Source organism: Equus caballus, chromosome 30, assembly GCF_041296265.1.
Source record: "Equus caballus isolate H_3958 breed thoroughbred chromosome 30, TB-T2T, whole genome shotgun sequence".
Classification (NCBI taxonomy): Eukaryota; Metazoa; Chordata; class Mammalia; order Perissodactyla; family Equidae; genus Equus; species Equus caballus.
The window spans coordinates 10,047,966-10,075,595 of record NC_091713.1 but is presented as its reverse complement, the minus strand read 5'-3'; the positions used below and the strand labels follow the sequence as shown (position 1 = coordinate 10,075,595).

Genomic DNA, 27,630 nt, shown 5'->3' with positions numbered 1-27,630 from the left:
AATGTTTCCTTCTTGTCTTCTGTGTGTCTAAATGTTTCCAGCCTACATGGCTTAGTTCAAATGCCCCCTCCCATTCCACCTTCCCTGGTTATGTGCTTTCCCTCCTCCTTGTCCCACTTTAGAATTAATTTCTCTCTTCTTGTTGTGTAGATGATTGTTATAGATGCACTTTTATCCTGTTTGTGTCAAAAGTCAATCCCTGCCTCTGTGTGCTCTATGTCCCAAATCTTTCTCACTGTTTTCAAGGATTTCTCTCTTGCACTTATCTCCTCTTGCTCTTGTGTTTTTTCTCCTTCTTGACTGGGTTATTCTCAATAGAATACATGCTTTACTAGCTCCCATCTTAAAGCAAACAAACACAAAATATATTCTCTTGACCCAACATTCCCTTCGAACTATCACCCAACTGTTGTTCCCCTTCAAGCCTGTCCAAACAGTTGTCTATATTCACATCTCCATTCCTCACTTCCCATTCTCTCTTCAGCATGCTTCAATTGAGCTTTTACCCCCCATATTCCCCAAACCTGTTCTTTTCCAGTTCATTAATGACCTCCACATACCAGGCCTCACCTTCCTGAACCTTAGGAGCATTCTATAATATGTACATGAGTTGATCATGCCATCTTCCTTTAACTTTTCTAATGACTCGATTTAACATACATTCATAAAAGTGCACAAAATAAAAATTTACAGCTTGGTGATTCATCTCCAAATACCCACCTGTGTAATCATCACCTGTACGATGTGTAACATTGCCATGTCCCAGAAGCTCTCTTCATGCCCTCCCAATCACTGCCCCCTCATTCCCTCAAAGCTGATCACTATCTTGACTTCTATGAAAATCGCCTAAGCATGGCCTCTAAACACTCTGGTTGATTTCTGCCTGTTTTTTTAAACATTTTGTAAATGGAATCACATAGAATGTGTTCTTTTTTTTTTTTTTTTGAGGAATATTAGCCCTGAGCCAACATCTGCTGCCAATCCTCCTCTTTTTGCTGAGGAAGACTGGCCCTGAGCTGACATCTGTGCCCATCTTCCTCCACCTTCTATGTGGGATGCCTACCACAGCATGGCTTGCCAAGCAGTGCCATGTTCGCGCCCGGGATCCAAGCTGGTGAACCCCAGGCTGCCAAAGCGGAACGTGCGCACTTAACTGCTGCGCCACCGGGCCGGCCCCATAGAATGTATTCTTTTGTTCAACTTTGTGTTTGTTAGATTCATGTATGTTGTGCCTGTGGCAGAAGTTTGTTCATTTTCATTGGTGGGTCTACAGTATGAATATACCACAATTTATTTATCTATTCTATTGTTGATGGAGATTTGTATTGTTTCCAGTTTGAGGCTACTGTGAATATTACTGCTATGAACATTCTGTATATGTCTATTTGTGTGCGTTACACACATTTATACTGGATATGTACCTTGGCGTGGAATTGTTGGTCTTAGAGTATGTATATAGTCTTGCTTGAGTAGATAAAGGCAAACTTTTCCAATGTGGATTTCATCAGTTTATACTTGGACCAGCAGCTTGTGAGTCAGACCATCACTTCGTATCCTTGCCAACACGTGATTTCTCAGTTTTCTGGCGGGCTTGTAGTGCTATCTCACTGTGATTTTCATTTGGATTTCTCTGATTACTTATGTGATTGAATATCTTTTCATGTATTTGTTGAGCATTTGATGTCCTCTTTTATGAGGTGCATGTTCAAATATCCTACTCATTATTTTTGAGTTATCTGATGTTGTCTTTTGGAAACTCTTTACATATTCTGGATACAAGCCTTTTGTTGGTTATATCTGTTTTAAGTGTATTTTCCCACTCTGTAGCTTGCCTTATAACTCTCTTGATAGTTTTCGCTCTTTGTGTCTCTCCCTCTCTTTCTTGACTAGAATTTCTTAATTTTAATTTAGTCCAATTTATTAGTTTTTTCTCTTTCTTGTTTAGTGCTTTTTGTGTCCTATATAAAAAGTGTTTCCCTATCCAAGATCATAAAGATATTCTCCTATGTTATCTTCTAGAAACTTTATAGTCTTACTGGTAACATTTAGATATACAGTCTACCTGGAATTAATTTTTGTATATGATGTGAAGTGTAAGGGGCCACCTTTTGTTCTTTTCCCATATGATTATTTATATACCCCAGCACCATTTGTTGAAAAGACAATCCTTGGTCTTCCACTTTTGTCATAACTCAGGTGTCCGTATACGTGTGAGTCTGTTCCTGGGCTCTGTGTTTTATTTCCTTGGTTTTGTGCTCCTGCTATCCTGTCTTGATTGTTATAGCCCTGTATATGGTAGACCACGTCTTCCAACATTGTTCTTTGTCCTCAAGAGTGTCCTGACCATTTCTGGCCTTTTGCATTTCCAAGTACATTTTAGAATTAATTTACCAAGTTCCCAAAAGACATTATGGGATTTTGATTGAGATTGTCCTTAAGCTATAGGTCATTTGGATGAGAATTTATATCTTTATTATATCATCTAATTCTTTAAACTTACATATTACTACATTTATGTAGGTTATCTTTAATTTTTGGCAATAACCTTTTATAGTTTTATGAATAAAGGTCTTAACACATTTTTCATTAGAATTATTTCCAGATCAGTTATTTTTGATGTTATATAAATGACATACTTTTTTTAATTTTCATTTTCTAAACCCTCATTACTGGTGTAGAGAAAAGCACGTGGTTTTTGTATTTTGAGTGACCTCCACTTTCTTTTGATTAGTGTTAATATGGTTTATTTTTTTTCTATCCTTTTACTTTTAACATATTTATATCTTCATATTTATATGGGTTTCTTGTGGACAACATATAGCTGAGTTTTGCTGTTTTATCCAATCCAACAATATCTAATTTTTAACTATGATTATTTATACACTTGGGTTTAAATCCGCTGTCTTGCTATTTGGCTTCTTTTTTTCCCATCTCTTATTTTCTTCCCCCTTTCCTCTTTTCTGCATTCTTTTGAATTAGTTGAATATTTTTATGATTCCGTTTTACCTCCTTTTTATCAGTCTGAAAAAATCCTTAGCACCAGTACTCGCCTGGTTGCCCAACTCAGAAACCCAGGATTATTTTTAATGTCTTTTTCTCTCTCATATCTATGCAGTCATAAAATTCTGTCATTTTACTTTTAAATCGCTCTACACTAAATTCTTTCTTTTCTGTCTGTACTGCTTGATCACTCTTGCTCATGTGCTCCTCTCTTACCTACGTATTTGTGATGACTTCTTTATTGGTCTCCCTTTTCCACACTTCAGAGTGACTTAATGTTTAAATCTGATAAAAAGCTTTCAGAATCCACCCAATGTCTCTACTACGTGGAGACTATGTGAGTTGTCTACATAAAGATCTTAATATTTTTATGCCTCTCATGTCCCAATCTTATGTATTCAACCCATCACTATCCACTCTTCCACCTAGCATGTTATATTCTAGCAATACTGATCTACTCATTGGCCAAACATGCTTTCTCCAGCCTCTGTGCCTTTTGCTATATTGGCAGTTATCCATTAAGTCTTAGCATTTCTTCCATGAAAGCTTGTCTACTTTTCTTCAGCTGAATTGTAAGTTCCTGCCTCTCTGATTTCATTTTACCTTCTGTATACCTCACTAGACTAAATTATATATAATTGAAATTGTTCATCTGTCTGTCTCTTCCTCCCTAGAATATAAGCTCCTTGAGGTTAGAGTCATCTTCATGTTAGATACCCAGTAAATATTTGTTGATTGAAAGAATAATTGGATACCAGTAGAGGCTTGTAGATAGTATATGAGTTTGGTCTATCATCATGTGATGTATAACTTTACTTTTATCATTTATCCAGCACATACTTATTGCATGTCAAATGTGCAGCAATCACAACGGGAGATTCCAGTAAGATTTGATCCTTGCCCTCATGGACCTTAGAGGTTATAATTGGTTTTTCCCAGAGTCAGACTTTTTAAAGTGAGACCTGATGGGTGCAATTTTGAAAAAAAAAAACAGTAGTTCTTTGCAAGTATTCACTCAATAAACAGAAAATTTTGGATGGGCTAGGAAAGGGGTTTCCTGAGAGGACACATTATTTTTCCTCTTGGGTAAAAGAAAAAAATATTGAATTTAATATTAATAATTAAAATTTTCTTGTAAAACTCAAGACATGGAGGAAATGTACATTTTTTTTCTTTTCTATAGGAGACGCTAAAACTTACTTATGAAGAAAAGATTGAAATCCTGGAATCTCAATTGAAGTTTTTGAGGTAAAGTCTTATCATCTATTTAAAGTCATAGCAAAAGCATGATGATCTTAAACTGTATTTGAATGTTTGCTGAATTCCCAGTTTTAGTTAATGTAAGAATTACTTGGGGCCAGCCCAGTGGCATAGTGGTTAAGTTTGCACACTCTGCTTTGGCGGCCTGGGGTTTGCAGGTTCAGATCCAGGGTGGGGACCTCAACACTGCTCATGCAGCCATGCTGTGGTGGCATCCCACACACAAAATAGAGGAAGATTGGCACAGATGTTAGCTCAGGGACAGTCCTCCTCAGAAAAAAAAAAAAAGCATTACTTGATGACATCTTGCATGCAATAGAAGAAATTTCCTCAGATTATTAAATGATAAGAGAGCATAAAATTGTGAAGTCCTTTTCCAAATCCCATTTCAAAGAACTGTGAGCTAAATTATAAATTGTATGCCCTCATCAATTGTAAAATATTTGTTTTCTCATAAAAACAAGAATTACTAGCTGCTCTTATAGAAATTATGATTTTAAAATAAAATAGTGAAAATAAAGCTCTCTAGTATTCCAAGTACAAGCAAGTATTTTTTCTCTGTAGGTATTCATCTAATTTTAAAATTGCAACAATAGTTTGAGTATTTTTATATGTGGTGAATTTGAGCATACGTAACAAATTTTCATATGCCTTTTGATATGTTTTCAAAAATCCTGATAAAACCTTTATATTATAGATTAACCATTAGTGATTTTTTTATGTGTTAGAAGTAGAAAAAGATACTAGGAATTAATTTCTTGTGTGTGAAATGTTATTTTAAATAATGGTAATGAAATATTTTCAAATCAAATCAACTTTAAAATACTTTTTATAATTTTATTTTAATAAGTACAATTTGAAATAAAATTAAAAATCTTCAGGCCGTATGTCATCTAGAGACATAACTAGAGTAATGCTAAGAACCAGCATCGTGGCTTTCACTGCTTGTGCTATTGTTCATTTATTTTAATATGCTCTTATGCTTTTCATTGCTTATTCTGATTAGTTTTAGGATTTCTATAGAGATTTTTACTTTTTCATGAACAAAACTAACATTTTAAAAAAAGGTCTAATTTTTCTTTCTTGCTTTTTATCTTGCTTTGTTGTATTTTGATTTCCATCGTATTTTGATTATTCAGTTCTAAAGTAAAGTGTTTCTAGGTCATTATACTTATTGGAATGTGACTTATTTAATCTTATTCAGAATTCAAATACGCCATCTTTAATTACATTAAAATACCACCTTGCAATGAACTGGACTTTGTTCCTTGCATCCTTCTGTTTCTTCATTTTCTTGTAGTACAATTTAAGATTATTTAAAGAGGTATTTTCTTTATGAAAGAGATAAAATCACTGGTCTCAGAAACTCTGGCTCTATGGTACCTTTTTATTTTTTATTTTTTGCCATTTCAAGTAACCAAATCTACCTGAATGTTTTGAAGTTGAAACTGACAGAAATAGTTATGGAGACCTTTTGACTTTGAAATATGCTTCCCAAGTTCTTTTTACAAAGTCTTTAAAAGTCAGACTTTTTCTACATGATACTTAAAAAGAAAACTTAATTATCTTGGGTATAGGGCAAAAACAGCTTTTGGCTTTTTTTTCAACTTGAGACTGTTTAGGTTAGCTTTCTTTAATCTTTGGATTACCTGTGGATCTTTCCCACCTCCCCTTGGGTTGCCTCCCCAAATCCCAAGTGTTGAGGTAGTGTGTGACAGCCCCGTGTCTTGATTATTGGCTTTTCCTCTGTGTCAGTGAGCCAGTTAGGATGGCTGTAGATCCCTGAGGATAGTAGAAACTGACAACAGAAAGTAGACTGAGCCAGAGAGAAAATGTCTGCCTTCAATAGTCTAAGAATTTAAGGACAACTTTCTCCTTTTTAAGCCAGGAAGGGTTTTTTATACAGCAGGAAAGGAATGTCTCTGCAAGGAAGCTCCATTGCCCAAGTTGACTTGACCAAAACTTTGCTTGGGGTAGGGGGGAGGGCAGAATACGACCTTATACACTAGTCATTTTATCCTTAAAAAGTCAACTTGGAGAAAAACCTCATCTAGGGACTATCCCACAAAGTAAAAACAAATAAAGAAAACACACACACACACAATTTCTCAGTTCTGTCTAGCAAGCCGCATATTTCCAGCTAATAGCTGCTACTTATGAAGTCTTATGACTGGCAAGTTCTATAGAAATTCTTTTCGTGGCCCATTCTCTTTTGAAACAGCTCTTCATAAAACTTTGTGGTTAGATAAATGTTTAATGTTTTTTCCTCCTGAAGAAAAATGGGCAATAATAAACTACTCAGGGATAAAATCCATGTCCATTCTGTGATCTTTTAAGGTACTCTTTACAAATTTTAAGGGGTTAGCACTTGGAATGGGGTATTTCCCTCAGTTCAAGGATGTTGTGTTATGTTGCCCCACCTCTTTATATAATAAGAGAAGCTTCTCAGGATTTGTATTTGGAGTTTTCTTTTTGTTTTGTGGGTAATGTAATGTAATGGAGATGGGATCCTGTGAAGAGGGAGACAGGCTAATCTGTGTTAAAATCTTACAAGAACTTGGGCTAATTATTTAATATCTTCAAATCTCATTGTATTCAAAATCTCAATTAGGATACTCGTGCCTGCATTTCAGGGTTGTGGTAAGAATTAATTAGCTGTTGCATGGAGAGTGCGTCCTAAGGTAAACACCTCTAAGTTGTGGTAGTGGTTATCATGATGATGATACATTTGAAAATAGTTACCTCGCCATTTACTAGAATTTATTTTCTTATCTTTTTAGGAAAGACTTAGCTGAATATCGGAAAAATTATGAAGATCTTAAACAGCAACTAAAACATAAAGAATCTCTTCTTGCTGCTAATATTTCTCACCGTGTTGGTGGTCTTTGTTTGAAATGTGCTCAGCATGAAGCTGTTCTTTCCCAAACCCACACTAACGCTCACATGCAGACTGTTGAAAGACTGACGAAGTAAGTGTGCTCTGTGTGTGGAGTCTTTGTCAACATGGAAAACTGTGTCTTTAAAGGGGCGTTGTGTTCTTTTAGCCTCAGGCTAGATCACATGTGATCACTGTTAAGCTTCAGATAAAATGGATTTTAAAAGGTTCCTTCATTGTAGCTTTCTTGAAGACAGAATAGGTGAGTTTTGCCAACTGTGTGTGACCATGTCATTTTGGAGAAGTAATTTTCTCTCTCTTCGTTTCAATCTCATTTTGAAGTGAAAGAATTGAAGTAGATAACCTTTACAATTCTGTTCATTTCTATGACTCCATAATTGCAAGTCCAGCACGATTCTTAACAGAACTGAGTTTGAGAGGAATTGTTTTGATTTTGGCTTATCTTGGATTTCCCTGCTGTCATTTAAGTAGAATAAGTTATTATCACGTTTTCGTCATCTGCCTGTTGTAAGAATATTATGAATACTGTGTTGTGAAGAAGTACCCACTACATCCCAGTGTTAATATTTGAGGACCAACTGAGGATGAGTTACACACGAGCTTTAATGTCGTCAAAGTTTCCATCTAGGTTGAAATACTACAGTTCTTTGTGTGCATCTTTTTTGTTCCATTTTCACTATTCCAGAGAAAGCCTTTTCCTGTGAGAATTACAATCTATGGAAGTTGAGAATTATTATTTAGTACAGCATAGTGTGTGTTCTCCCATGCCCCCTTCTTTTCTCTGTGCTCAAGGTCACCTCTCTCTGTTTGGGCTCATTTCACAGCCGGAACATCACTCCTTCTTAGTTCTCTCACCAGCCTTGGCCCATTTTGTCCTCAGCTGACTTAGGCTCCTTTCTTCTGTGATTTTATAATGTATTGTGTATACTTGGAGGCAGCAAGTGTGATTTGCTGATTTCTGTATCCCTGGCTTCTAGCAGACCACCTGGTCTGTGGGAGACACTCAGTAAATGCTTGCTGTTCACATGACAATGCATTTTAGCATTTACTGCTTAGTAGTCAGGGATCCTCCATCTGGAACTGGCGTGAAGAGAAAGACTGTGGTCAGTAGAGTCAGACCACTTTTGCTCTACATCTTGACCTTTGGACAAATTACTTTACGTCTCTGAGTCTGGAGTCTTCTGCTGTTCGGAAGACTATACCTCTCGGGATTTTACTGGGGCAGCTTAGCCTTGTGCCTGGAGCACTGGCTTTTGAGTCAAACTGCCGTGTTTCATATTCTGGTTCTACTGCTAACTTACTGTGTAGCCTCATGAGAGTTACTTAACCTCTCATGCCTCAAGTTCCCTTTTTTTTTTTTTGAGGAAGATTAGCCCTGAGCTAACATCTGCTGCCAATCCTCCTCTTTTTGCTGAGGAAGCCTGGCCCTGAGCTAACATCCGTGCCCATCTTCCTCCACTTTCTATGTGGGACGCCTGCCACAGCATGGCTTGCCAAGGAGGGCCACGTCCACACCTGGGATCCAAACCGGTGAACCCCTGGCCGCCGAAGCGAACGTGCGAACTTAAGCACTGCGCCACCTGGCCGGCCCCTCAATTTCCCATTTTTAAAATGGAGATAGAAATACATAACTGATAGGGTTATTTTGAGGAGTCATTGGAAGAATACATACATAATGCTTCCAACAGTTCCTGCTGTGTAATAAACGCTCCATAGCTGTTAAAGCCCTTCAGGGCCTCTGTCCTCCAGGAGCAGGCCGAGTGTCTGGCAGCCATGGCTCCCACGGTGACTAACACAGAGGTTGTTATATGAAAACGGAATTTCTCCAATTTGGACTGACTGGTAGTTTTTATAATCTATGCTGACAGTCCTGTGTTTTGTTAAATATTATATTAATTATTAAATTATTCATATATATTCAATATAATTATAAAGGATATTAAATATATTTTCAGATGCAACTAACATGTAATAAGCATTTATTATATGCTAAAGACTGTGCTAAGCAATTTAAAAACATAATCTCTTAATCTTAGTAAAGCATTTGTGAGGGAAATATTATTACCCCATTTTATAGCTAAGGAAACTGAGGCTCAGAGAAGTTAAAAATTTGCCTGTTTATATTTGGAAAAAAGAATAGAAGCATAACTCACAAAAATAAATTCAAGATGGCTTAAAGACCCAGATGTAATTCAGACTGTAAAAGTATTTTAAAAAATGTAGAAAAATATCTTTGTGGCCTTGGGCTAGTTAAAGTCCTGAGCATGACATGAAAACTGAAATTCATAAAGGAAAAAAGTTTATACATTTGACTCCATTAAAACCTTTCTTACAGTACAATATTACAAATTAAATTAAGAGACTGGGGAAAATATTTACATTTTACATAACAAAAAATTGATATAATGTGTAAAGAAACAAACAAAAAGTACAAACTGCCCAGTTGCAAAGTGGATAAACAATAGAAATTGGTGGTGCCGGCCGCGTGGCTGAGTGGTTAAGTTCACGTGCTCCACTTCGGTGGCCCAGGGTTTTGCTGGTTCAGATCCTAGGCCCAGACATAGCACCGATCATCAGGCCACGCTGAGGTGGTGTCCCACATAGCACAACAAGAGGCACTCACAACTAGAATACACAACTATGTACTGGGAAGCTTTGGGGAGAAGAATAAAAGAAAAGATTTGCGGGGCTGGCCTTGTGGCCGAGTGGTTAAGTTCACACGCTCCGCTGCAGGCGGCCCAGTGTTTCATTGGTTCGGATCCTGGGCGCGGACAAGGCACTGCTCGTCAAACCACGCTGAGGCAGCGTCCCACATGCCACAACTAGAGGGACCCACAACGAAGAGTATACAACTATGTACTGGGGTCTTTGGGAAGAAAAAGGAAAAAAATAAAATCTTTGAAAAAAAAAAAGATTGGCAACAGTTGTTAGCTAAAGTGCCAATCTTTAAGAAAAAAAAAAGAATAGAAATTGGTGAGCAATAAAAGAGGAAGGTGTCAATACACAAGAAGGTATTCATTCTGTTATTATTCAGGGAAATACAATTTTTTAAAAAATCAACTCATCAAATTTGTGAAAATTAAGGAAGATTGGTAATCACAAGAATTGGTGAGACCATGAGTAATGGACTATTTTCACACCCTGCTGGTAGAACTATAAATTGGTACTACTTTGGAGGGTGATTTAGCACCATCAGTTAATATTTAAATTAGGTATTACACATTTCAGAATCTACCCTGGAAAACGTATGTGTGTGCATGATGGAGCGTATATAGGGAGTGCTTTTTGCAACGTTATTTGTAATGGTGGTGTGACACTGTGATATAATAAGAAATAGTACTTTGGTCTTCATCTCTGGTTCCTGGCTTAGAGCTCCTAAAACTTTAGTTTACTAAGTGCTAAGATCAATAGGAGTATCTGTTCTAATATTTTGGTTATGTCCCCTGTTCCTGAAATAGCTCCAGAGCATAAACGTGAAAGGAACATCTTTTGTAATCTTAACAAGTCCCTTTCAACCACACCTGAATTTATGTTAATGAGGTGACTTTTGGAAACCCACTAAGGAGGAGTGTCTGGTTGCCAAGGGAACCATTCACGTGGTCAGAGGATTGGAACTTTCAGCTCCCACTCCCCAACCTCTGGGGAGGGGAGAAGGCCTGGAGATTGAATTCAATCACCAATGCCCAATGATTTAATCAAGCCTATGGAACCTCTGTAAAAACCCTAAACAATGGGGTTTGGAGAGCTTCTGGGTTGGTGAACACATCAAGGTGCCAGGAGGGTGGCACGCCCAGAGAGGACATGGAAGCTGCAGGCCCTTCTTCACATACCTTGCCCTGTGCATCTCTTCCAGTTAGCTGTTCATGAGTTGTATTTGTTATGATAAACGGGGAATAGTAAGTAAAGCATTTTCATGAGTTCTGTGAGCTGTTCTAGCAAATTATCAATCCTGAGGAAGGAGTTGTGGGGACCCCCGATTTATGGCCCATTGGTCAGAGATACAGGTGACAACCTGGGACTTTCAGTTGGCATCTAAAGTAGGGGACAGTCTTGTGGGACTGAGCCTTAACATGTAGTGTCTGTCCTAACTCTGGGTAGTTAGTGTCAGAATTGAGTTAGTATCCACTGAGAATGAGAGAATTGCTTCGTGTGGAAAACCCATATATTTGGTGTCAGAAGTGTCGTGAGTACAGAAACTGAGTATAGAGGAAAACAAGAGGTTTTTCCTTTAGGAGTGAACAACCTAAATATCCTTCAAAGAAGAATAACTAAAGTATTGTTTAGATAAGCTGAAATTTTATGCACAGTAAAAAATTAAAAAAAAGAAGTAGATTTATATATACTAAAGTGGGACTAAGCTTCAAAATATATTGTTGAACAAAAAAAAACTAAAACAAGATGAGAAAGATACACCTGGTATGAAACCATTTGTATTTTTTTAAAAGTCCATGCACAACCATACTTAGGTATTTTCTCTAGGTTCATAGATATGCATAGAAAAAGATTTGAAAGGATAAACACACAATATTTAACAGTGATTACCAGTAGAGAGGTGGAAGAAGGCATTGAAATTGAAAGTATGTGTCAAATAGGTCTTTAATTGTATTGGTAATTAATTTTACAAGGAGAATGTAATGCAAATTAATTTAAAAAGGGAAAAAGCCTATTCAAATTCACACAGATGAAGACAGCAGAGTTTAAGTCCAGCAAAACCAACCAACAAATAAAAAGCAGGACTTTTTCCCTATTATGTTGCCTTTCATGCTATCTTTGTAGATCATAAGAAAAATATTTTAAAAGGAAGCTACAATGTTTGCATTGATTCCAAGCCTGGCAGTCATTTAGAAATTAGATTCTTACTCTATTGTGTATTCCTTTGTCTCTATCCTAAATTTCAGCTCTTAGCCTCTTAAAATAAATGTCAGCCTTCTCCGTTCAATTTTCTGCTTTGTCAGCATGTCATTGGCTCATGTCCTTCTTTAATAACAGAATACAGTGGAAGGTTTCTGCTTTTATTGTAAATGTAAATGTTTGTCTATATGATTCCCTTGGCCTAAGCTGGTGTTCAGCTTCTTTCATCTTATTAATGCAGAATGCTGGATATTGAGTGATATGCTGACTTTGAAGAATGGCCAAGACTTTAGATTTGGATTTCTAGTTTTATGCATAATTAGAAGTCTGAACCCTCAGTGATCTGTATCAAAGTATTTCCTGCATGGCTTTAACAGGGAATTTTTAAATCCAAAATATGATAAATCAAAGTGTTTCCTGGCCTCTACTCGGAATGTGGTATTGTGACACCAGCATTAACCTCCTTTGTTGAGTTTTTATCGTGTAATGTGTTGAATTTATGACACAAGCATGACTTGGACCTGGAAAAGGAGAAGATCAGGTGTGGCTTGGGGACCAGACCACCCATGTGTTCGTGATGTTTTCGGACAGTATACTTAGCAACTGTTGATGACACTGGATATATTTTAAAGGTTGATTTGAAGTCCTCATAGTGTTTCTGAACTTCTGCTTTTCACTCAGGTCTCATTATGCCAAAAGGTATGTAAGAGCAACAGAAACCTCTTACTTGCTTAAAGAACAAAATACCTTAGAAGGGTAATCAGGATGGAACGGCTTTATTTTGAATTCCTTTCTGTAGCTCATCGTGCCTTGGGGAAGTTTTGATGTACTTTTCAGAAAGAAGGAATGATTACTACTGTACTTTCCTGGGACTTTAGTCCAGCTTGTGATTTTGGGGTGGGTCATTGGCAACATTCTGTATGGTTGGCTTTGAAAGACTATGGCAGGAACTTCCCAGAAATGAGGAGCAAGGAAATGTTTTAATCAGCCTTGCAGACGTTCTTTTTGAAAACAGTGATAATACTTACAAATGATGCTTAATAAAGCTTACAGTTGGTAATAGCTGTGGAGTAACTAGGAACTAAAAGCGTTTCTTGGGCACTCCATATTTCAAGACAAAGCTCATGCGTGTACATGAGACCAACCCTCTCTTTGTTGTAAACATCTGGCCAAGATTTTTTGGAGATTTTCTCTGTCCTTTGTGCTCTGTTTGTTGCACTAGGTTCCTTAAATACTACATGCTTGTTAGGTAGATCACCCCAGCACTGAAACCCATGCTCCTTACTTCATCGTCTGCTCATCTGCATCATGGATGTTGCAGGGTTGATGCTGTATTCCTTGCTTTGCTTTGAAAACCTCCTTGATCACATTCGTTGAAACTTTCACAGGGTGAGGGGTTTTTTGGGGGCAGTTTTTGGTGAGGAAAATTGGCCCTGAGCTAATATCTGTTGCCAATCTTCCTCTTTTTGCTTGAGGAAGATTGTCACTGAGCTAACATCTTCCTCCATCCTTCTATGTGGAACACTGCCACAGCATGGCTTGATGAGCAGATCTTGTGCCTGGAATCCAAGCCCCAAAACCCTGGGCCGCCAAAGTGGAGCACGCAGACTTACCACTAAACCACCGGGCCAGCCCCACATGTGGTGTTTTTAAGCAGTCACGCAACTTTTGCCATGGAAATGGTAATTTGGAGAACTGCCCTCTCACTCTGTCATTGATATGTCATGTATATTTGGACAATGTCCCATGGCGAGAGGCCACTGTGGCCTGGCTCTGGGCTGGCCCAGTGGACTGGGAGCTCTGGAGCAGGACTACAACTGCCTGGGTAGTTACCCTGGGTAGCTGGAATTGACTGTTTCTGAAGGGCAGATAATGAGTGAGCACTGTTAGACTCAAGGGACAAGTATGGGGCTGAAAGATGGGAGCTAAATCAAGGTGAGCCAGACGAACCTAGGCGTGGACAGGAGGCAGGGCCTTGTGCTGAGGACAAGGCTGACACGCTAGAGCTCTGTTTCTGAGTGCTTGCTCTTTGGTATATGGGCTGGCTGAGTTGAAACAAAACAAAGCCAGAAATGTAGCACTGAGTAGAAAATCCCAAATTGCCAAAATGGCTACTGCAGCTGTAAGTGTATATGCAATTTAGCCATCTCTCCTGAGCTTCCCAGGTGGTTGAAGGCCACCGCAGAATATAGTACATTTCTCTTACAGAAAATTGGAGTTTGTCAGTCCAGTGGCTACACAGATTTTTAGTATAATCATTTTACGGGTCTCACTGCTAAATGATGATCTTAAGACAACGGTGTTTTGGGGTTTATCTTTAATGATTTTCTCTGGTTCAGTAATATGGAGTTGGTGGGTTGATATTCTGAAAAAATTTTGAACCAGAGCAACTAAACTCTTTAATTTCCAATTCTAAATACTCTAGTGACTTTTAAAATTTAGATCATAAAATATTAGAATTGGGGGGAAGTTTTACTTCACCTCTTTTGGTGCCCTCCTGTAGCAGTCATTATTCATTCATTCTTTTGTCATTTATTTCATTAAGGAGCTACCATGTGGCAAACTCCTCTCGCAAGAGGATATACTGAAAAGAGATGAAATGTATTAAATATAAGAAGCAGGTGTGTTAGACTTTTATTCTGTTGTGATCTGTCTGTTAACACACTTACAAACACTAAGCTTTTTTGTTAGTTCTTTTTATTTGGAACTTTGGCTTTGATGATGGCGTGGTATCAGGAACAGATAAGATTGTCATTGAATAGTGATTTTGGTTTTCCAGTAGGTTTTGGAAGTTTAAGAAAGGTGACTATATGATGCCCACGTTGACCTTGCTATCCTTGAAAAGTGAATTTAGGTTTTCTTCTAGAATCATATGTTCTAGTTGGATTGCATATTCTCAATGAAGCTAGTACCCTTTTATGTTAGAGCTTATTTTGAAATTCAAATAAATGTAAGTTCAATTTTGCTTACATTTAATTTACAGCTTAACGAGAATAATTTAATCTTGCTTTGATTCTTCCACTTTTTCACATAATCATTGTGTTTGATTATATTTGATAAAAATAAACTCCTTTTTTCATTTCCTTTAGAACAAAAAAAAGTAAACTATTTTTCCCAATTTAAAACAAACAAATCAGGAAATTCTAAGATGAAGATCACCATGCACCATGAATTTTATGATATTTGAAGCAATTTATTCTTTTTTTTAAACAAAAGGAGCTTTTATGAAACTGCTAATAACTGTAACTTTGTTCAGTATTACGTATTTCTTAAAATATGGCTGCTTTCCAAATACCACAAATGGTTTAAATTGTTTTATCTTTAAGAGATTTTTTTAATGGAATCATTGGTTAATTCTGAAAGCAATTCAAGCCCAGAGTTCATGATCTTTTAAATTATTACTCCTTAAAGTTTGCTAAATGAAAGGAAAATCGCAGTTGGCTCTTTTTTGCTAGTTTGGAACTTGGCAATGAAAATGAAACTGCAAGCAGTTACTTCAACTGAGTTTGAAAGCACAGTTTGAAACTTGAGCCCTGTGACAAGGATGGAATAGCATACAGAACAGTCCAACTTACGTTTTTTTGCTTTGTGTGTAAAGAAAGTTTCCCACCTCAGTTTCCCTTTGGTCATTTTAATCCAGTGGATAAATTCCAGATATCCTGGGATCTTTTACGTGCGGTTAAGTTAACCCATGAGATTGGATCCTTGCCATTTTACATGTCAAAGCATTTTGGCATTTGGTTTACTTCTGTCCCCAGAAATAGCTCAGCTTAGGATACTTCTGAGAATGGCTGAGGAGGGGGCGGGGCTAGGCACCCGTCAACCCAGTGGATAAGGTTTGGTTAAATTACCAGCGTTATGGGCACAAGCAGGGCATTTGAGGGATTTAATGGGACCATGCATTGAAGGAAGAAATGTGTTCATGAGTAGGTGAAAGAGAAGAGCGACAAAGAGGATCGTGGAGGCAGATACGGAGGCAGGGACATCTGTTTGTTCAAGAAAGGGAGAGGAGAGTCGGCAGTGTAAATAAAACCTTAGTGGTCCCCTCTTAATGTGTTTACTCCTCCTTCGAGGTGCATTCCCTGCCTTCCCTACCTTATTGCCTTTTTTTTCCTTTTCACCCCCCACTCTTTATTTTTAAACTAATTTCCTCTTGTCTGGGCTTTAGTCTTCAGGCCTCGGTGTGCCAGGCCTCCGCATAATCGGTTATTGTCCCGCCAGATGCAGGCCTGCCCTTACTGCTCGCCGCTCACCCAGTGAGCACAGAGGGTCTTTCTCTGGGCTCTGCTGCAGTGCGCGCCGAGGGCGGCCCTGGCCCTTCTTCCAATACCTAGTAATGCCTTTTTCTTCCCGACTTTACGAATACACGGTCGTTTGATCATTTCTTATTTTGAATGTTCTTTTTTTGTGTGCCAACAGAGAGAGAGATGACTTAATGTCTGCACTAGTTTCCGTAAGGAGCAGCTTGACATATGCGCAGCAAAGGGAAGCAAGTGCATATGAGCAGGTGAAACAAGCTGTGCAGATGACTGAGGAAGCCAATTTTGAAAAAACCAAGGCAAGTCTAATAGGATTAGAATAAAAGCATGCCATTATTGCTCTTTTTTTTTTCCTGAGTTTTTCTTTGGGTATTCTTCCATCACTAGACTCTTTTCCAAACACACAAAGTGAATACCAATTTGTTAGTGTTGACTTTTCTAAATTAAACAAATTTACTATTTGGAAAATTATTATTCCTCTGCAAATACTCCTGTTATATCACTATTCAGAAAATGTATGCAGCCAGCCTCATGGCCGAGTGGTTAAGTTCATGCGCTCTGCTTCGGCGGCCCAGGATTTCGCCAGTTCGAATCCTGGGCACGGACATGGCACCACTCATCAGGCCATGCTGAGGCAGCGTCCCACATGCCACAAGTAGAAGGACCCACAAGTAAAAATACACAACTATGTACCAGGGGGCTTTGGGAGAAAAAGGAAAAATAAAATCTTAAAAAGGAAAAAAAAGAAAACAAAAAAAGAAAATGTAGTGCAGTGTGGTAAAGTACTTTGAGAGACGTATGCTTAAGCTTTTTATTTGCTGATAATTTTTAGTGCTGTGAAAATCGAAACACCCATACTCACTCATTTGTGTATGTTCATGTACGACTGAAGACATCTTTTTTTTCTCTATTCATGGGAAATTTTGAGAACATCCAAATATGCCACAGATGATAATATGTGTGTATTTAATAGCATCTTGAGCTATGAGTCTGGATCCATTGTATGCTCAATCAACCATAATTGACAGTTATTGATCAGGCAGTGTTCTAGGCACTGTAAACACTAGGAGGTTACCATTGATTCATTGTTATCTTGATTGATTGCTATATTTGGGGGCCACACTTAATCCATTAAAATTGCTGTGTATTTTCCCTATACACACTAGCCACACTTCAAGTGTTCAATAGCTAAATGCAGCTATTGATTACTGTGTTGGACAGTGCAGATACAGAACATTTCGATCATCACAGAAAGTTCTGTTGGATACCGTTAGTCTAAGCCGTATAGTAGCAGTAGTGTTATACTGGGCTATTCAACTCTGTATTAAGCCTCTTCTCAGTCATTGCTTATCCGTTTGTCTCTATCCAGTGCATCCCTAACTCTTCCCAGACCATTTAACTCTCACTGTTTTCATTACTAATGCCCCTGTGTCTTCTAAACCTTACGTTGGTTCTGACCAAACTCCCTAACGTCTTTATTGTTTCCTGAAACACTCCTGTTTCTTCATTTGTACTGAGCTCTGCTATCCCTTAATGATCTCATGATCCTCAACCCCCAGCAAAGGCCCTTTGTCACTCATTTCCTCTCATGTGCTGCGACAGAGGAAGCAGCATTCGCCTCGCTCTTAACTGCCGTGTCTAGGCCTTTGTTTTGGCACCTACTTTCAGTTCTCATTCCTCTTTGAGATCAGCGTTGTCTCTCTTCTCCTTAATCTTAGTCATTATAAACTCTCAATCTAGAAGACACTCTTTGACACTTTTTTAAAAACAAAATCCTGCATTTTATTATTCGGGTTTATAAAATAGTTATGGAATCTTTGACCCTTTTTTTTTTTTTAAAGATTTTTTATTTTTCCTTTTTCTCCCCAAAGCCCCCCAGTACATAGTTGCATATTCTTCGTTGTGGGTCCTTCTAGTTGTAGCATGTGGGACGCTGCCTCAGCGTGGTCTGATGAGCAGTGCCATGTCCGTGCCCAGGATTCGAACCAACGAAACACTGGGCCGCCTGCAGCGGAGCGCACAGACTTAACCACTCGGCCACGGGGCCAGCCCCCTTTGACCCTTTTTAAGAGCTTTAGCGTCTAACCCGTTTCCCTCTTGTCTTTGTCCACTCAGGCTGCCATGACAGAAGTACCACAGACTGGGGGGCTTAAACCACAGATACTTATTTCTCGCAGGTCTAGAGGCTGGGAGTCCAGGATAAGGCACTGGCAGGTTCTGTGTCTGGTGAGATCCCGGTTTCAGGTCTGCCTTCTCACTGTCCCCTCACAGGGCGAAAGGGGTGAGGGGTCTCTCTGGGGCTTCTTTTATATGGCACTAATCCCATTCATGAGGGCTCTACTTCCATGACCTAATCACCTCCCAAAGGCCCCAGCTCCAAATACCGTCACATTGAGGGTTGTGTTTCAATGTGTGAACTTTGGAGAGGCACAAACATTCAGTCTACAGCGCCCTCCACCTTACCTCCTTTCATCATCCTTAAACGTTTCAACATCCGTATTGTTAATATATGCAACACCTTGGTCCCAACACACTTTGGCTTCGTTAATTCTATTGTTTTTTCCCTACTCTGCTGTAACTCCCCTGTGAACTGAAGTGTCCATCAGATCTTAGACTCTGAAACTGCTCGCTTTGACCAGAGATTTGCTTTTCTCCCTATCCCAGTTAAATCTACTCTGTGTCTTCATTTCTGCCTCTAGTTCGTCAGCCTCCTCTCATATCTCGTTTTCTCTGTTGTCTCCAGGCTGATCTTCTACTCTTTCCTTTTAAATATGAATTTTACAATCCCAGATTGAACTCATTGTGTTCACTTCCCCAAAACTGCTGTGTCCTCTCCTCACTGAATGGCACCTTTGTCCACTAACATGCCCTAACCGGAACCTGAATCCTCTCCTTCATTCCTTACTTCCAACCAATCACTGAGTACAAATCTTAGTTTCTGGAGTTTTCCTGAATTCTTTCCTCACTGTCACCTTTCTTGTTCAGGCCCCCTGTAACGTCTGGATTTATGAATTACAACAGCCTTGTCTCCTTTCCTTCGCTCATTCCCTACACTGCAGCCAGAAAGTGATCTTGCTTCAGGGCAGATCTGATCATGTGACTCCCTGATTTAAAGTCTTTCAGGGATTTCCCACTGCCTTCAGGATAATCTTCAGACTCTTTCAGAGCCTTATAAGGTCTGGGAGAACATGCTTCCTTTTAACCCTTCACTGCCACTTGTGACTCTCCTCCAGCAGACTCAGCCACCATCAGCTTGGAAAGCCAGTCGACTTCAGAGGTTGGGCCTGGTCTTATTAGAATTAACCAGACTTAGAGTCAACTTTCAGCCCCACCATTCACTAGCTTGTGACCTAGGGCAAGTTGTTTAATTCTCTATGCCTTCATTTTTTCTCATCTGTAAAATAGAAATAATATCTGACTTCTAGGGTTTTCATGAGAACTGCATTTTGAATAAATAGTGGTGCTGGTGGTGATGACCATTAATCCCCCTGATTATGCCATGCTTTTCCCAGCTTCCGAGTCTTTGTACATGTCATGCAGATTCTTCTCCCCCACTGCCTGCATATTTTCTCCATCCTTCAGATCTTAGTTTACATGCCAGTCTCTCTGGAAAATCTTTGATCTTCCATCCTAGATTTGATGTACATCTTATGTGCTTTTTAGCAGTGTTTCTCAGTCTTGGCACTGTTGACAATTTGGGCCGCATAATTCTTTGTTTCTTAGGTTATCCTCCATATTTTAGGATGTTTAGCAGCATCTCTGGTCTCTACCCACTAGATTCCAGTAGCACACCCCTCTCCCCCAAGTTCTGACAACTGAAAATGTCTCCAGACATTGCCAAATGTCCCCTGGGGTTGGAGGATTGCACCTTGTTGAGAATCACTCTTTATTAAAGCCTTTATCAAAATGTATTGTTATTGTTTATTTGTCTATATCTTTCATTAAACTTTAAAATCTCTGGCAGGGAGGAACATATCCATCTTGTTCACTATGAAATCCCTAGCATCTTGCATAGTGCTTGGTGTGTAATAGTGACTCAGTAAATATCCACTGACTAAGGGAATTGCAATCTATTTTCTCACTAACACCCTAGAATTCCTGTATTCTTATCTTTCTAGTTTACTCACTTTGCCAGTGTCCAGTGAAAGTTAAGCCCAATCACACTTTTTTTTCTATTGCTGCTTTCAGCCTATCAAGCACGGCTGAAGAAAGCTATTTAAGAAAGCCCGGGAACAAATTCCACAGGAGATAATCCTGGTTGCCTTCAATGGGTATAGGTGCTGTTTAGCAATTCTTTTTTTGCAGTTAACTCCCTTATCTATAGACAGGAACTCCACTCTTCCCTTCCCCAACTCTACTCTTACCACCTCACTCTCAGTAGATGACCCACTGTATTGAGATCACGACCAACTGACAAGAGCCTCTTCAGCACCTCCTCATCCCTCAAATGTGTCTTCTACTCACCTTTTTCTTGTGCATCTGGCCCCCTTACTTCCCAGGATGGGTCTCTTTCTCTAAGTTCTTGATATCTCCTACTTCTAGGGTTTTGGGCCCTGAGCCGTTTGTCATCACGTCTTTCTTGTGTCTTCTGTCCTTCCGTCTTCCTCATCCTATTTTTCTCCCTCATCCTATCTGCAGCTGTTATTCTTGTTTGAACAAACAGAGCAGCCTGCCCTTGATCAGCTTCCACTTAACTTGCTGCCATCTCACCATCGTTTCACTGGCAGACCTTTTCGAACAGGCCTCTACCCTTGTCACTTTCTGTTCACTCCTGAACACATCACAGTCGGGCTTTCAACAAACTGTGTTCTGATTTCCTGCAGCTGAATGCTCATGGAGTGCTCCCAAGTCACTTCCAGATTACTAAACCCAGTGAGCTCATCTCATTCCTCAGTTGACTCAGACTCTGCGGTTGTGCAAGCCATTAACTGTCTATCGTAACATATCATCCCTTTCTCGTGATTTATCTGATGTTTTACTCTTGTGGGTCCTCTTTATATTGCTCCTCTCTACTCCTCTCAAGTCTCTTTTCACTTTTTTCCACAAGCCTTTAATGCAGACTTTCCTCCGAGTCAGTTCCTGGCCTCCACCCATGTTGTGCTGGTTTCTGGGATCCATTCTCTCCTCTCATGGCCAGACCGTCACCTTCATTTGAACACTCCTATGTTATGTCTTGAGCTCTGATAGCTCTCCCGAGCCTCAGGCCTACATTTCTTGCTGCTACTAGACCTCTTTATATGGATGATTTGCCACCAGGATCTGAAACTCTGCACAAGCAACTTGTTAATTTTCTCCACCTTCCTGTCCACCACTCCTTTTCCTTCTACCATTTTCTGTATTATCTTTTTCAGACAATGGCATCATCGTCTTACCAACAGCCCTGGTCTGCGTCCTTTAAAATATCTTGGCTCCTCCCTATCTCTCACTCTCTACATCCAGTCAGTTACCAAGCTCTCCCTCTCTCTTCGGAGTCCCTTACTGAGCTATGCCTGCCCTCCATTCCTCTGAGTAGATGCTCTGATGCACCCTGTGCAGACTGTTGCAATAGCATTCTAGTTGGTGTCCCCGGGTCTCTTCCAATTGCAGCATATCTTTCTCCTTGCAGCCAAAGTCTTCCTGAAGTGCAGATTTGCCTGTTCAGGTAGCTCTCCTCTTGCAGTAGAATGAACGACAGATTCCTTAGCATGGTCTTCCAGATCTTTCACAGTGTGGCCCCACTCTAACTTTTCTAGCCTTATCTTTTACTACACTCTTTAATATAATCTCTGCTATTTCCAGAACGTGACCTACAGTTGACCATTTGAATTTGTTAACGCTATATTTTCTGCACTGTATTTATCTGTGAAATCTCTATTCAGCCGATGAGGCTCAACTCAGCTAACAGTCTTCCTAGAAGTTTCCCCAGCCCCTTCTGTCTGAATCTTGTTTAATCTCTTCATCCTCTGTGTTCCTGCTGATGCTGTGTATAATTCTGGTAGCTGTTTATGTAGCTCGCTCTACTAAAAGACCTTAAAAGTCAGGTCTGTGACATCTATCAGTGTATTCCCCACATGGCTGGTTACATATTAACTGCACAGTAAATGGTTGTTGAATTAAAGTCAGTTATTAACTTTACATAGTAATGTGAATTTTAGTAATAGTGATTTTCAAAATTTAACAGTTGAGAACTAGAGAGGCTATTGTGTATTGTGAATCCATAGAATTTTTCACTGGACTAGTAATAATGCAAGGATGGAGTTCTAGGCAGTTTACAAAATGCAGTGCCGGTCTAGTAGTTTATATCTCTAAGGTATGGTAAAGCACATTAGGAATTTTGCTTTCTGAGAGTAAAAAGTGAGATGGCATACGTATTTTAATTTTAGAATCAAACCCTTGATTACTGGGCTCTGTAATGGTTACTTTGTTCTTATAGTTCCTTGACATTTGTTGCCATCTAGTGTCCACTTTGTACATTGCATGCTAAGGAAGCAGAAGGAATTTTTTTGTATTATGTATTTATATTTATAGTGGCAGTGGAAACACCTGAGGATTTTATAAGAAAATAAATTTATAACATAAGAAAGTTAGAATGCCAAACATAGAGTCAGTTGTGAAACTACCTTGGATCAAATGCCTACTCTGCCGCTTTCCAGATCTGTGATCTTGGGCAAATTATTTACTGTCTCAAAGCCTGTTTCTTCAACTGAGTGATAGGAACCACTTAAAATTTACTGAAGGGCTTAAATAAATTAATCCTTGTATAAATAAATTAATCCTTATAAGCCATTTAGTAAAGTATCTGGCAAGTAGTAAGAGCTCAGTAAATGTTTTTGTTTATCTTTGAAAATTGCAAGTCGTTACAACAGGGGATAATATTAAAAGAGAAAAAAAAAATAACCTGGGAATAACTGAGGGTGGAGTAGAGGCTCCTGTAGCGATGCCTTGGGAAAGCTACAAGATGCCAGGTTAAGCAGGCCTGAGACCTGCCTGCTTCTGTTTGAAGGGAAATGTTGACTTCGACGTGAGGTTACCATCAGCATAATCTCAGATGAGATAACCCTCTGAAGAGTTTTTAAAAAATACCAACCTGGTAGGTTGAATAAATGTCCCCAAAACTTTTTTTTCCTTTTTAAGTATCCCAATTATCGTTTTTCTTGGACTACAGCAGAATCAGAAAGGCAAGAATTAGAAAACTGGAAAGAAAATCAGAAAAGCATTGTGTATTTGATTGCAGGCACAGTCATAGAAAGTAATGCTTCTTGATATGTACAATATCTGCCACAAAACAAAAACAAATTATAAATATCTTGAAAATGGGAGGTAGGGATAGACTGACTGATAGGTTTCTAGTAAGCAAGCGTTTATAAGTTAAAATCAATATTATGCATTATTCATAAGCTAAAATTCATTGATAATCATTTTTATTTTGTGGGCTTTATTTCATAAAAATAAAAACATTTTCATAAGTTTTTAAGTTTACATTCACAAGTATGAACTCTATATTTCTCATAAGATCTTTAATTCTTTAATCATGAATTCTTCTATCACAAGGATTTCTAGGAACCTAACCCTAGCAGTTAAGAAGGACTTTTATATGTCCTAAAATAGTTTTTCTATTTTAAAAATTGAGTTGACTAGACATAAATTTGTTTTGGAAAATGTTTTGACCCCATTAAGATAATAATGTATACTTCTTGGTTTAATAAAACTAGGACTGGGAATATCAAGCCCAATAAATTATGTTTTGAAAAAGGTGTTAATGTGGCCAGCATAGAATGACCACAAATAAAGAAATTTCCTGGAAGAGAGAAGGTCTTTTATGGATTGAGTCTACTAGGTGGGGAGAAAGTGTAATTCCTCAACTTCCCAAGACCTACAAGCATTTCCATCAAGAAAGGGGCTGCACTCCAGGAAAGAGAGAAGCCAACACTTTGGGAATTCTAGGGAGAAATGGCAGCCACAGGCCCCAAATTGGCTTGATCACCCATGAAGATCTATCAGTTAGTGGTAATTGACCATTGACTGACCTAGCCTTGGAGAATTCAGTTATTCCTTTACTGCATGGTTAGAGGAGTATGATCAGGGATACTGAGTCAGCTGGGATTCTAGAAAGTAGGAGAGGGAGCCGTAGAATTAAAAGGAAAAGCTTTAATGGAAATAGTGTATAAATATTTGTTTAGTAGAACCAAATATTCTAGTATGTGAGGTCCATTATAAGAGAGATATCTTTAGAAAGATTAAACCACTTTTCTAATTCCAAGTGTTATTAAATCTTAATATTCTCTTCATTGTGGCGGGGCGTATGTATTAAAATCAAAACGAATAGAAGTAAATGCTATTTTATGATATGGAGTCATTGGTCACACACCAAGAGAAGTCCATAACCAGTTTTTAATGTAGTGTCTTCATTCATTGTTTCATTACTGCTTTCATACTTCCTTCATCATTGGGGGTGGCTAGTCCAAGTAGAGAGAAGGCCACCGACAAACCAAGGCTTCAGCAGTGGCTGTGTTTCAGCGCTTTCTCTCATCTTATCTCGGCATCAGGCCTCCTATCCTGTCAGGATCCTTTACTGTTCCCGAGTTGACTGCCTTCTTTGGATTGATTCTTTTTATTCCCATAGCCTGATCTTTAGATCTGCAGCAGTCCCTTCCACTGTTCCTATAGTTAATAATGTTAGCTCTGAGTCTTTGTTCAATTAAAAACCTTCTGATTGGGTATATTGGTTTATAGTCAATGATCATTTTATTCTTTCATGCCAATAATGGTCATTATATCAGCAAAAGTTATGAACATATTTTAGGTTCATATAAAATATTTTTCACAAGAGCAATTATATTCTGAAGCACGAAAGTCTCTAACTCATAATATTTCAAGCTCCTGGGGCTTAAATTATAGAAAAATTATGCTTTTTCATTTCTTTTAAAATGTTCTTTTCCAGGCATTCTCATCTGGAATTGGACTTGGGACTGACTCCCTAGGAGAATCATTTTTAGTCATCGTATTTCCTTATCTGTTAATCTGACACAATTGAATTTTACCCCCATACTTTGTGCCAAGGAGTACAGAAACTTTTGAGAAGAGTTTACAAGAAATTGGAGTTTAGTGCTTTCCAGAGGAAGAGAGGAAAATTCATATATCCTAGACATTTGTCTGTATTTATTATTGCTTTCACCAGAGAGAAGCATGGCTATACATGAAACTTATAGTGCTTACTGAGACAATTTCTGTCTCTATTAACAACAAAAGTGACTGTCAAATTTATAATTACACAGTATGTAAGTCATAAGAGATTTGAGTTTCTTGCTACCAATTCAAGGGAAAATAGAGGTTGGGTGAGGGAGATATTGTAGATTAGAGCCACTGGGATAAAAACTAAGACACCATAGAATGATTCAGATTTTCTGTGCTAAGCACTTTAATTTTATTGGGACTTATTTTTAAACTGAGATTATTTTAAATCTATTTATCATTTAAAGTGTTCAAATAATTTTTAAGCATGAGCAAATGAAAAATCAGTCAAATTTAGTACTTATATATTTCTTGTGTATAAACATGATATATAACTGAAAATGCTAGAACACTTCCTTTTTCTGATCCCCTTTTTTATAATTCTGATTCATCAGTGGCTCTCATCAAAGTGCACTACCTGAATTTTGTTAGTTGATAAATTAATATAGCCTTAATTATGAAAATTGAAATATCTGAACACATGTAGTATCTGAATACTGTTTTAGATTAGTAAGTGGTGTTAAGAAATAGAAAATTATTCTACTTGACTTTATAGTGTGTTTTAACTATTTTAAACAAAATTAAAACTTAATTGTCTCGTTTTCCCTTTATTTTTCCAAATTCTAAGCTCCATTTCACTGTCTGTTTCCGGCAGGCTTTAATCCAGTGTGAGCAGTTGAAGAGTGAACTGGAGAGGCAGACCGAACGACTTGAAAAAGAGCTTGCATCTCAGCAAGAGAAAAGGGCCTCTGAGAAAGAGATGATGAAAAATGAAATAACAAAAGAAAGGGAGGATATTGCGTCAAAGGTACTTAAGGATCCAATTTGTTACCCACATTGCAGAAGAAATGTTTGTGCTGATGTCATTGATGATTCTGTAGGCTGCAATTCTTGAATGAACTTTAAATTTTAAAACCTTGTAAGTAGTCAAATTTCTTATAACTTAAAGCTCATAAAAATTTTCTATTTTTCCATATATTTCTCAGTAAAAGTGATATTCCCTGACCCTTCCAGATAAAATAATCCATTAGATTCCATCATATGAAATTGTGAAATTTGCTTTAATCCTGTCGTTCCTCTTAATTCTGTCTCTCCTGTTGGTCAGAGGGGAGCAGGTGCCCTGCAGATATCCGATTTTATTTCTACCTTGGCTAAATCAAAGACAGATGACTCCCCTACTTCATGCCCACTCCCAAATTAGACTTGCAGAAAATAAAACATTTACAAGAAACCAAGTAACCAAGAAAAAGTGATTATGTACCCTGTACAAATAGGTTCTTACAAATTTCAAGATGAATAATGACCATAACCAGGTGAATAAATGGAAGGGAGAAATTAAAGGTGAAAGGAACAGAGACCATGAAATGGGCAGTGTTTGAAAACAGTAACAAACTGGAATGTGGGAGTGTGGCAGTCACAGGACCCATGAGGTTCCCTCCTGAAGTTTACAGACTAGTGGGAGAGGTAGACATTAAACGCTTCCTTCCGTAAATGAGTTTTTAATTACCACTGTGACAAAGGCATGAAGGTACAGTATAGCATACTGTGAGAAAGTATAACAGGTCAACATGACCCAGTCTGGGCAGTCATGAAAGACTTTCCTGAGAAGAGATTTTGAAAATGAGTCTCCAAAGGGTTGAGTAGAAGCCGTCAGGTAAGAAGTTGAGACGATGAGCTTCAGACCCAGGAAAAAAATACCCCCAAGACTCTAAAGGTGGAAAGTATCGTACTTCCTAGGAATTTAGAGAAGGCCAGGTGGCTGGAGCGTAGGAAGTGAGGGACAGAATAATGGGAGATGAGTTTGGAGAAGTGTGCAGGGACCAAATCATGAATGGCCTTAAAATCCAAGTGAAGGATGTTAAACTTTATCCAAAAAGTGTTGGAAAGCCATTGAATGGCTTTAAATTGGGCAGTGTCATGATGGCATTTATATTTGAGGAAAATCGTCTGTCAAGAGATTGGAAGGAGAAGCAGAATAAATGCCTGGAGATCGGGTGGGAGGGAATTATGGTAGTCCAGGTGGGAAGGGATGGTATCTTGGACCTATTTTTTGTTGACTATTTCAAATCACTGTTAGTCCCCTCACATTCTCTGCTGTACCGCTTTTCCTCTCATTCTCAGCAGACAGTCTTACTTACCTAATGAAGAAAATTG

At 38.5% G+C, this 27,630-nt stretch overlaps 1 protein-coding gene across 32 annotated transcripts in view; it reads left to right on the top strand.

Annotated features, from left to right (window-relative positions):
• Positions 1-27,630, top strand: part of SDCCAG8 (SHH signaling and ciliogenesis regulator SDCCAG8) — a 222,798-nt gene that overhangs the window by 31,535 nt on the left and 163,633 nt on the right. For all 32 annotated transcript variants that reach the window (XR_011434148.1, XR_011434146.1, XR_011434143.1 and 29 more), the window contains exons 7-10: positions 4,184-4,248; positions 7,041-7,229; positions 16,427-16,565; positions 26,132-26,284. Coding sequence is in view for 21 of the 32 variants with exons in the window: in XM_070255712.1 (XP_070111813.1) it covers positions 4,184-4,248; positions 7,041-7,229; positions 16,427-16,565; positions 26,132-26,284 (546 nt within the window). In the remaining 11 variants the exon portion in view is untranslated. The remainder of the gene's footprint in view (positions 1-4,183; positions 4,249-7,040; positions 7,230-16,426; positions 16,566-26,131; positions 26,285-27,630) is intronic.